At 51.7% G+C, this 11,544-nt stretch overlaps 1 protein-coding gene across 2 annotated transcripts; it reads right to left on the reverse strand.

The window, feature by feature from the left end:
• Positions 1–664: 664 nt before the first annotated feature.
• On the reverse strand, positions 665–10,296 carry RAB29 (RAB29, member RAS oncogene family). Of its 2 annotated transcripts, none has more exons than XM_055819836.1 (5): positions 10,136–10,296; positions 8,130–8,201; positions 6,253–6,434; positions 4,850–4,971; positions 665–4,172 (listed from the first exon to the last, which is right to left on the reverse strand). In XM_055819836.1, exons 1-5 carry the CDS (start codon positions 10,257–10,259, stop codon positions 4,055–4,057), a joined length of 618 nt encoding a protein of 205 aa, XP_055675811.1. In that variant the 5' UTR covers positions 10,260–10,296; the 3' UTR covers positions 665–4,054. The 2 variants fall into 2 exon arrangements, with proteins under 2 accessions (XP_055675811.1, XP_055675812.1); XM_055819837.1 differs by having other exon boundaries at positions 6,253–6,429; positions 10,136–10,151.
• Positions 10,297–11,544: the final 1,248 nt, after the last annotated feature.

Below are 11,544 nucleotides of genomic sequence, written 5' to 3' on the forward strand. Positions count from 1 at the left end.
TGCCTTGCACTGGAATCTCTAAAGAGACTCATTCCTCCCTTTTATTAAAAACAGTACTTTAAACCATCTTCTTTACACGAGTTATTTGAGAAGACTGCTTTGACAATACAAATATGGCCAGCTTCTTACCTAATTATAGGAGTAATTTGAGTTCATTTAATGCCCTGCTTGAGCTTAATTTGTCTCCTTTGGAATGACTGCCGTTTTTCTGATCAATTCAGATGTGCCCTGTCCTTCATGCAAGTCAATACTCATGAAAATCAAGCTCATCAGGAAAGAAAGAGGGGCATTCAGAGCAACTGCCTGCCTGCATCGCCAGCCCCAAAATACACTCTGTGAATTAATGAGCCTTAAGGAGGAAGGTGTATTAACAAGCAACCACATCAAGGAATTCTTTTCTTTCTCCTCTTAGCTAGATATATTGGATTAAAAGCCACTGACTGACTCACAGATGCAAAAGTTTTGCATGCTCGTAGGTCAGTAAAACTACAGTAATTGAGACAGCGAGATGTTTCAGTAAAAAGGATCTAATTTGTTTTGCTGGCAACGCAGGGCAGTTCATGCTGTATGCTTTACACATGCCCTGTTACAGACAGCAAGACTTTCTAGTTTGAACTTGTCAACCCATTTGTTAGGACTGTTGAGACAGGAAAACAACAACTACTACTACACAAGCAATGTCAAACTTTTATTTCAAACTTTTGCAATACTGCAGTAGTTACTGATATGGAGAAAACCTCCCCGCAGTTTCTTCAGTCTTTACATAAACACGGTAATACTGCAGCTTTACAGTAATCAGAACCCTGTGTCTTAAAGACTGCTGTGTGACTGCAAGCATTTAAAAAAAAAAAAAAAAAAAAAAAAGCTGTTTTGATATTGTTGACTGGTTTCTGAACTATAGTCTGCCCTCATGCTTTCAAAATCTATTGCAGTAAAAATTTCCAGCTATGTGGACCCATAGTGCACTGTCATCAATATATAACATACACCGTTAAACTTCATATGGTTTTGAGTCCCGCGACCACAAATTAAAAGTTATAGGAATGAGAAACAACATGTGGAAGACAGGGAAATAAGTACAGTTGGCCCGGAGTCACACAAAGAGTACAAAGTCAAAGTAGGCACTGCAGAAGGGAAAACTTGGTGCCTTCGTTTTCAAAACAGATCATTCCTGACAAAGACACCAGTGAACCACAGTTCATCCGAATAAAGACAAGGCTTTTCTGATTCATATTTGAAAGACTCAAGTTTTTATCGGTCTGCATGAATGACACTTAACTTTGCTTAATATGTGTCTTGGAAACTGCTTCGCTCAAGTTGGCGTTTCCCTTTCAGTTGTTTTAAAAATGAGAATTATTTCAGCTAGTGCAAGCTGGGCACAATCAATTTTACAGGCAACCATTCTTTCCGCACTGCCTATCCCAGCAATGAGCATGTTTAGATGGGGCTTTTGAATCAGTTTGTTTTACAGGGCCAAATCAAGGTTCGTTTCTTTTGGTTTTGTTTCGCTTTTTTAAGCACCTTATGCGCCACAAGAGCAAGGTCTGAAAAAACAAACACATCTGCACAGTAAAATCGTTTTCCTGTCTGGTTGGGTTTTTATACCGATCTCAAGCAACGATCGTTTCTGTTGTCTATTAAGATGTTAGCAAGCAGTAAGCAGTGTGGAAAAATAAAAACCCCAACAACCACCAAGGCATACATCGGTACCGGAAACCACTGGGCAAAACAGAAATTATTTATATTAGAACAAAACCTTCTAAAAAGATCTTCCTTTGGCTTCTTGCTTGTTTCTGAGAGGCACTTACAAAAAAAAGGTCCAGATTAAAAGGTCCAGACACCAAAGAGGCACTGCTACACATCAAACCGACGTGCAAAAGGTACGAAGATGCTTTCCTGCAAGATGCATGGCCTATTGCCTGGGCCATTGGAACAGGAATTAGAAATTTTCCTTTCAGGGCCAAGTTTTTACTGACTTGAGTAGTCAGCTGGTCCTGGGCAGAGCTTTCCACTGCTTCTCCATCTGTTAGGACAGCTCTTAACACTTGACCTCGTTGCTGAAACACTTTCAGTCGCATATACAGAAATCGATAAATAACACATGAATCTTAATGGGTTTGTGACAGATCCTTTAAAAAATTAGGCCCTTCCCCCCATGTTCCCTAAAGAACTAAAGATACCTTTTTCTTTTTTTAATACAATGTTTAGGAAGTAGAATTCAGTAAGACAATTCAATTTTGTTGCTAACCAGTTCTACGCGTTTCACATGTTTCTACAGTGAATCCAGCAGTGCAGAAAAGGTATATTTAAGTGCCTATAAACCCAAATTTGGCAGTGTTTGCACAACAGAATCCTTGCCCGGACATTTTAGCTTTTAATTAAAACACTGGAACACAACACTAGTTATAAATTTCTCAGCCCTTACTGTTTACTCATCGATCCTTTTAAACTCCAGAAAATGAGAACTCAGAACTTTTCGTGCTTAGTGAAGGCAATCTGCTCCTGTTCTTACCACCCTCTCCCTCCATCGATTATAGAAAGTAAGAAAAGACAGACCGAAGCAATACTTTGCCAAAGAAAAGTAACCCTAATTCAGCAGGAATCCGGACAAACCGATTTATAGCCCTGTTTTCAAATTAAACTACTTGGGAAAGGAAAACCGTTATTGAAGACCATTTGTCCAAATCCTGACTTAAAACATAAGCAAGACAATTCTAGAACATCGCATGGTGATGTAAAAGGCCTACAACGCTACGTAACTCCAGCCCCACAGACTGAGTTCGTTAACTCTCCCCAGATAACCATCTAGTGTGCTTCTACCAATGTTGTGTTGTTGGCAAGACCTCCACGGTGGGTACCTGGGGACGTGCTAGGGAAAGCAGGCATCAAAAGGCAAGCGGGGAGCGGTTCTTTTCGTTTCCTTTTGTCCTGCAAAGTCTTCTCCCTTGCTTCCCCCCACACCGCTGAAGCCAGCGGGTGAGCTTTCAGAGCACTGCCTGCCCTGCACCAGCCCCGCTCCCAAATCCGCTCCTCGCTACACAACAGTTGTGGGAAGGCAATTCATCCGCAATTGCAAAGCTGTAGGATACAGGGTGTTCTAAAAGTGAAAAGGACTGTTGTTCTGTCACACAAAGGAGTTTACAACCTATTCCTCATTCAGCTCTCCGTGCCCTAATAAAGCGGCACCAGAACAGAATACACAGGATTGTGCTAGGCAGAGGGCGAGGGAGAAGGAGTGGACAGAAGGCAACTGGGCAATTCTTGAAAAAATCCGAGGTCTCTGCTGTGTTAAGCACCACAGTCAGCACACACAAAAGTAAAGGCTGTGCTACACCGTTGCTCATATTCACGCTGATAATTTTACAGAGCTGGGACACCATGCTCATCCATATCTGGCTTCACATCGTGAGGACAGTTAGTGGCAAAGATGAGATGTGTTGGTCTCTCCAGGACACGTAAGCAGAGGTATGTAGTTCCAGAGTATGAAGTACGAGTTTGCTGTAATCCCACGCCAGGAATCCGCAGGCTCAGGGAGACCACTGGAACCCCGTGTGCAGCAAATGAAGGTCACTGTAACACCTGGGACTGGTGCCCCTATGTATGGTGGGTGCAGGTGGTGGGGAATAAAAGGTGCAACAATATTAAAAATGTACCTTCGACATCCTTCGCCCTGCCTGAGACAGGCCGTCACATGTCAGAAGACGAAGTGCTCAAAATTTGTTAAAAATATTAACTAATCCAAGCCATGTGCTTGAACATGGACCACGCTACATCACTAGCAGCAGAGCCTCCAGCTGCTGCTACACCAGGATAAAGAAGAATCTTCTCACTCCTCTCTTCTTTCCTCTCCTCACTCCAAGCCATTGTAGCAATGCTCTACTGAGAACGAATATGCACTAAACAGAAGACAGTTCACGATCGCGTAAAAAAAACCAACAAACACACACAAAAAAAACCCAACCGAAAACCAGTGACAGCCAGTTTAGGAAAAAATGATGGTAATAACAAAAGGCCATTGCTGCTAAGCCCAAGGCAGATGGTGGAGTCAGTGCATCTAACAGCAAGCCCAGCCTGGCGGGGTTGTCTCTTTGATATTAATATAATCCCCACTCCCAGCAGCAGAGGAACTTCCATCACCGGTGGACGAGGACATCATCTTTTCAATCAGCACTCTAGAAGACAAACAGATGTGAGTTTGTTTGGGTTGGGTTTTTTTTTTTTTTTTGAAACCAGCATTGGGCACACCGTTTTTCAGCAGCGCAAAAAAAGAAACAGCGATTCATTCTAGAAGGACACAAACCTGCAGAACTGTAACGACTGAACGATGAGGTTAAGGAACCTCGTAGCACTGGCAGCAGCATTACTGCTGTCACCTGGCAGCACCAGAAGACTCTGCAGTGACTGGATAACTAACACCTACTGCAACCACCTCACCAGTATAGGAACTGGGACACCTCAACAGCCTTCCAAGTGCCACCTGCCCAACCTCGCCATCAGTGAATACCTAATCTAATATCTTTCAGAAAAGGCCAAATTCTCCATCAAAGGACTGGTGTGTCATAAAAGAATTTCTAAATCTTTGCACAAGAAGACCCGTCCTCCTGGTAGAGGCCAATACCTGAAAGAACATCCCCGGTATTGCTGAAAGAATTTCTGTTTCTAAAAGCACATCAGAGCTTAACCAGAGAGAGAGAAACTTCTTACCTTGCGGAATTCAGTTTCCCTTTGGGAGATTTACTTGCGTATTATTGCTGCTATTTGTTACTTACTGACAGCATTTCCCCTCACCTCAAAACGGCTGTGTCTGAAAGAGGGAATTAACTCCCAGATGTATCACCACCGTGCCTACCTCATGGACTCATTGATATTCTTGTTCTCCTTGACAGATGTCTCCACCCAACCAGAAAAGCCATTTTCTTTGCTGAACCGATCCACTTCTTCTCTTGTCACTGCCCACGGGGAAAGGTCGCACTGTAAGGCAAGAATCAGTCATTTTAAGTTTAGCCTTTTAATTTTTAAGCCGGGAGGAGAATTCTCTGCCTCAGCCCTGTACTGCCGGTGTGGAGGCAGGCAGGCACGGAGGCAGCGGGCAGGCTCAGCCGTTCGCATCTCCCAGATCGCAGGCTGATAGAGAGTTCTTGGGGCAAGGTTCTTAATGGGATGTTGCAAGCAGCAATATATTTATCTCATCTGAGATAGTGACACACCTCAGTCAAGCATGCATGGAATGGAGGTTCAGCCAGCACAGGACAAGAAAGCATCGCCACTCATCCAAAATTCACCCGGCCTCTCAGCAGCACAGAAATGTGTTACCTGTGTGGTGTCAGGGAGGCAGCCAGGCTGACGCCAACGGGGCGTACGAGGAGGCAGTGAGAAACCTGTCCCCTAACAGCTTGTCTTAGCGTGACTGCATCGTCCCTGGAAGGGTTCAAGGCCAGGTTGGACGGGGCTCTGAGCAACCCGGGCTGGTGGAAGGTGTCCCTGGGGGCTGGAACTAGATGGTCTGTAAGGTGCCTTCCAACCCAAACCATTCTAAGATTCTATGTAGTGTGTACAGGCACACAGATTTCCCTAATGCAGAGGCAAATACCTTAAAACAGCTATCGGGGGAGAGCACTGTTTGTGGAGAAGTGGAGAAGAAAAGCCACCCTCCTGCCCACCCATCATGTTTTTGGGTGATCTCCAGTTTTAGGCTCTCTCAAACCAGGCAAGTCTCAAACTGAATCTGGAAAGGGCTGCCGAGCCAACGTTGGCACGTGAAGAACACAGAGGTAGTTTTTAAATGAAAAAAAATAATACATCATTAAAAGACAGCAACTAATCTACACAGTGAAACTTGACACTGCATCCAAATGAAAACCAGACATCCCTCTGGCAGCTCTGAACAGAAACTTGACCTGCAGCGTCATACACGAGCTTCCCAGGCTACTGCAGATTAAAGACCGAAAAAGAGAAGGTACAGAGCTCGAGCTCTGACAGCACGGCACAAGGCACCGCGTCCCAGGACAGAGATGCTGTTGACATCTCCCTAGTGCCATCCCCACGTTAAGTCCTACCAGCGTCCTACTTATGGAGGAGATTCCTTGCTAAAGGAAGACAATTCAAGGAGAGTTAAGGAAAGGATTAGAAAGACCACAGGTATGGGGCAGCTCTAGGCAAGGCTTAGTGCTAAAGGCAGCTCCTTGCATTTTGCACTCCCGTGCACACGCAGGCACACACACAAACACCCAGAGCGCGCCCAGAGCTGCTCACTTTGTTAGCCAGCAGCAGGCAAGGCACGGGGTTCCCATCCGGCAGCATGAGCTTGCTGTCCAAATCCTGCTTCCACTTCTGGCTGTTGCTGAATGTGCTGATGTTGGTGACATCAAACATGATAACGCAGGCTGATGCCTCCCTGTAGTACAGCCGGGTCATGGACGTGAAGCGCTCCTGCCCTTCAAGATCAAAAGGAAAAAACCGCCCCCCCCCCTGAGTTAACACTTTAGATTTGTTCGTGCAAATAACAGGTTTATCACAGTACATCGTTCCCCCAACTGACGCTAACAATCTCCACTTAAATAAAAAGGAAACGTGGGCACTGAGATGTGTCCTGCCTGGTGCACCTCAGCAACACAGCGCCAGAACTGGGACAAACTGGGCAGCTCTTAATCCTGACCCAGACACGCCGACGTCCCAGAAATACTTGCATTACTGCCAGTGTAACAATTTAAATGTTAGTGTCCCCGAACACAGGTTCACCTCGCCCCGAGCAGAATCCTGCCACCACAAGCCATCCCTGCTCTGGCAGGATTGTGCCCCCGGCACTGACACATGCTGCGGGCACAGCGTTACAGACCGAGCTCTCCAGAGAGAAAAATCCAATACTAAACAAGGCATCACACCCCACACACGCTGTTACGGCTGCTTACACCTTACACCCCGCCTGTACTACTAAAACTGCAGCCAGAGAGTAACTCTGCTGTGCCGCTGCACGGTTTGATTGCATTTGTGTGGATGGGGACACAGCACAGAGCATTCACATCACATCACACGGGTCAGCGGCACGGTGACAACCAGCATTTCTGACACCGGGGAGATTCCGCTGTGGGCTCCCATGCAGCCCCGTAGCTGGTCAACAGGCTTTTCACTCTGAAGCCATCGAGAACTGAGCACTTGGAGTAACCTCAAGCCATCCGACTCTCTGCACACCTCCGAGGTGGCAGGGACTGTCGGTGCCTGCAGCCCCTTCTGCCCAGGGTACGACAGCAGCACCGTGACCAGCGTGGCCCCTCTGCTTTCCAAAACCTAAACGCCTTTTCAGGGCTGAAACTGAAATCAGTTTCTTGCTGCAATCCTCTTGCTTCAAACTTCTCCTTCCTGTTTTCTTTTTAAGGATTCCAGATGCATGCGTCGGAGCAGCGAAACCAGAGGAAACCACAACCCTGTTTTCCTGACTCCTCTAATCCAAAGGTGCCATTTTGGAGACGCTACTGCACCGACCTGTCCTCGGGAGCCTTGGGAACCGCGTTTCTCTGCACTTCTTCAGGGAGCAGGTGCTCCTTGCTCCACTTCATCGCATGTAACGCCTGCCCCACTCCCGAGCCAGACCCATCGCCTCGGGGGCACCCTACAGTCTCCTCTTGCCATGACCGCTCCCCAGGGATCCTCTGGCTCTGCTCACACAGGTCACTGAGCAGCCAGATCGCAATCCTGATCCCGGCAGCCAGGGCAGCGCGAGGTCAGTGGAGCTGCTCCACACAAGGATCAGGCATTCCTGCCTATCATGCCAGAAATCAGGATTTTAACACAAAACTCGGGACTGAGAAGTTACATCTCCAGCTACAAATGAGCCTGTTTCCCTCTTCATTCTACTCTGGCTTTGAAATCAAAAAGAAAGGCTCAATCGGATTTATCATCTCTGTTGCTGCATTCTTTGCAGATGGGCTTTTGATGAAATATTTAAATTACTACCGCAAACTAGAGACAGCACTGTGAACCAGAGCAGTCCTGCCCCTTGAATCGACAGGCCTTAAGGATTTATTTTTGTAGCAGACTCCTACTGAAAGAGATAGAGGGAGAAAAAGATGGGCCAAGCCACTGAGAGCTTTAAATTCTGCTCCTGAGCAGCTTCAGGGTTCACGTGAACATACCTGCGATGTCCCAGAGCTGAAGTCGCACTGTCTCAGATTCCGACCACTGGACCACCTTCAGAGCAAAATCCACTAGAGAATCCCCCCCAAACAAAGGAAACCGAATTAGAGGCATTCTGCAATACAGGGCTTGTTTCTCCACACCCTCTCACAATTTCCCAGCACAGGCCAACCCAGCAACCGCCCTCACAGCCACAGCAATTTGTACTGGGCCAGCACCAGCACCAGCACCCACACCAGCACCAGCACAGACCAGCCACAGAGCAGGAGGGTCTGCAGGCGCTGACCCCTCTCCTCCATCACAGAAAACCGCACGGTAAGTGTTAAATCCAGAGGGCTCCACACCCTGCCCACTCCACACCCTGCGGGAGGATGACCACAGGCACACCAAATGCCTTCAGATAAGCAGAAGGCAGGCGGTTATCAGCATCCCATCCCTCCCCCGGGATGCTACGCTGGGCTTGTCCCTTCCTGAATTTCAGATCAGAGTGTTAAATAGCAAGGAAGGGAGCAGCGCTCCCCACTGCCTTGTGGAGGAGCCCAGCGGATCTGCTGTCGAAGCCCTCACAAGGGCGGCAGAGATGCTGCCCTGCAATCCTTTGGGAAGCAGGAGAGCAAGGTGGAGTTCTTCCAGCAAACACAGCGCTGGGTGGGCTCCACTCCCCCAAATCACGGGGCTTTTCAGCATCCTGGTCCTCCAGCGTCTGTAACCATCCCAAGCGCAACCCTGGGCTCGGCCTCTGGAGCTGTAACGCCAGCACTAGACACTAACCAAGGGCGGAGGAAGCCGAAACTGCAATGCTCAGGAGTAAGAATTCCTCCTGCACATAACCCTGAACAACCACAGGCAAACAAAAGGACACCGGAGACCTTATTGCTTGGAGAGCTTTAAGAAAATCTTCCCTTGCCCGACCCTGCGTGCCAGTGAAATGCTGGATTTGGTGCTGTTGCCTGTCTTTGCTCTGCGCTGCCCAAACCGTTCAGCCGTTGGTACGTGGGGCTCCGAGTCTGCTCCACAGCCGCTGCCTGCGCCCACCTACACCCCAGCTGTGACCGGTGCAGGGAGCCCAGCGGGAAACGCTGCCTTTTTCTCAAATTGCCATGCATCAGGTTTTCACTGCAGGGGGAAAACTCTCCAGCTACGCAGCCAGCCGTGCTTAACAGGGCTGGAACTTACGGAAGCCAGGAGCAAACTAGAAAAAAAAAAAATAAAATAAAAAGCAAACCACCTGCAGCTCTTACTGCTGGGAATGCCGGCTCCGCCCCAGAGGGATGCAGCTCTCCAGTGTTTTCAACTCCTAATCCATCCCCTCCCGACTCATGAACAAGATTTAAACAGCCGTGCTCAGCCCCCACAGTTTTGGAGATTTTCTGGGTAAAGCCCTGGCACCTCCCGCTCCCTGTAGGTTATTCATTTCCACCGATGTTAAACAAAGACCCCGCTCCCCCTCGCCCCCAGCATCCCCGCTCTGAGGCTGCGCCCCCCCGCCCCGCACAGCACCGCCGGTACCCAGCGCTGCTTCACGCCGTTAAATCGGGCTCAGACCGACGCTGCTGCTGTGCTGGCCGGGCAGAGGGGGGGCTGCCGCCCCGGCCCCTCCCGGTTAAAGCTCCCGGGGGTGGCTGTTGCCGGGGGATGGGGACGGGGCGCCCCGAGCCTGCCGTGCAGAGGGAGCCGGGGCTCGCCGGGCTGCCAGCAGCGCAGGACCTGCAGCCCCGAGCTGCTACAGGAGTTGCAAAACACAGCGGCTACCGACGGGCCGTTGTTCCTGCTGCAGATTCTCGCTTCCACGTTTGCGGGGAGGGAGAGGAGCGAGCGTCCCCATCACAGCCGGAGCGGCGGAGCTCGGCAGGCACCACGCCGCTCACACCGGCACAACGGGGGCCGCGGTGCCCCTTCGCGGGGGAGACTCCGCGCATCCCCGCCCCGCAAACCGGCCCGCAGCGCTGCTGGCGCGGCCGCCCCCGGCGCGGCTCCCCGGAGGGCCCCCCCCCGCCCCGCTCACCCCCCACCGTGGACTTGTAGTGCCGGTTGAAGCTGTCGTTGGCGTAGCGCTGCACCAGCGACGTCTTCCCCACCGTGGCGTCCCCCACCACCAGCACCTTGAACATGCGATCGCGCTGCCCCATCCCGGCCCCGGCCCCGGCCCCGCCGCGGTCATGTGAGGGTCAGGTGGGGGCAGCGGCGGAACCGCCGCCTCTAGCGGGGCTGCCGGGACATGTAGTCCGCACCGCCGGGCCCGGCCCCGCACCCTGCCCCTGCCCGGCCCCGCACCCTGCCCCATGCACCCCCAGACCCTGCCCCTGCCTGCACCCCGCACCCCCGCACCCTGCCCCAGCCTGCAACCCGCACCCCCACACCCTGCCCCTGCCAGAACCCCCCCGCACCCCCAGACTCTGCCCTCTGCACCCCTGGGCGCTGCCCTCTGCACTCCTGCACCCTGCCCCTGCCAGACCCGCTCCCCCCGCACCCTGCACCTGCCTGCACCCCGCACCCCCCAAACCCTGCCCCATGCACCCCCAGACTCAGCCCTCTGCACCCCCAGACCCTGCCTGCTGCATCCCTGGGCCCTGCCCTCTGCGCCCCTGCCCCCCCTCACCCCCAGACCCTGCCCCATGCACCTGCGCACCCCCACACCCTGCCCTCTGTACCCCTGCACTTCCACCCCCAGCCCCTGCCCTCAGCACCCCCAGCCCCTGCCCCACACACCTCCAGGCCCCCCAGCCCCTTTGCAACCAGCAGACAAATAAAAAGATCCCCCCACGCGCACACACACGGATTCCAAAAGCAGCGCCACGGCCATGCCGCTGCGGGGGCTCCTTCAGGGTCTTAACGCCAAAACGGCTCTCGCGGTGATGGGCGCTCAGGGCCTTCCCGCATCGCTCCTTCCCCTCGGCCAGCAAAAGGCAACACACCCCCCTCCTGCCCTGAGACCACGGTGTCACAGCGGCCACCCTGACCATGGTGTCACACTGGCCACCCCGAGCCTGTGGGAAATGACCTCCCTGGCCTGGAGAAGCCAGTGCCAGCACAGTCCCGGTGGCAGCTCCGCAGCCCCTGGCGCGGCCAGGGCTTTGTTTTACTCTCCACCAAGATCCTTGCTTGGGCGAGCGGCCAGGAGGCTCAGCCCTGCAGGAAAACACCCCACGAGCAAATCCTGCAGCTGGGGAGGATGGAAGTCCTTCGGCGGCCGCTAATTCCTGCCGATTGAGGGGCTCAGCGTGCCCCCCGAAGCATGCGGAGCGCTTCTGTCCCACACCCCTCGGCACAGGGGCAGGATCCCGCACACCGCAGTGGCTGCAGCAAACAACGCAGGGCACGGCCCTGGCCAGCCTGGCAACTGTCACTTGTCCCAACCACCGTTGGCTGCCTGTGCCGCCCTTTATTTGATTTTCTTAACTCTCACTTCACTGT

The sequence above is a fragment of the Falco peregrinus genome, chromosome 16 (assembly GCF_023634155.1).
Source record: "Falco peregrinus isolate bFalPer1 chromosome 16, bFalPer1.pri, whole genome shotgun sequence".
NCBI lineage: Eukaryota > Metazoa > Chordata > Aves > Falconiformes > Falconidae > Falco > Falco peregrinus.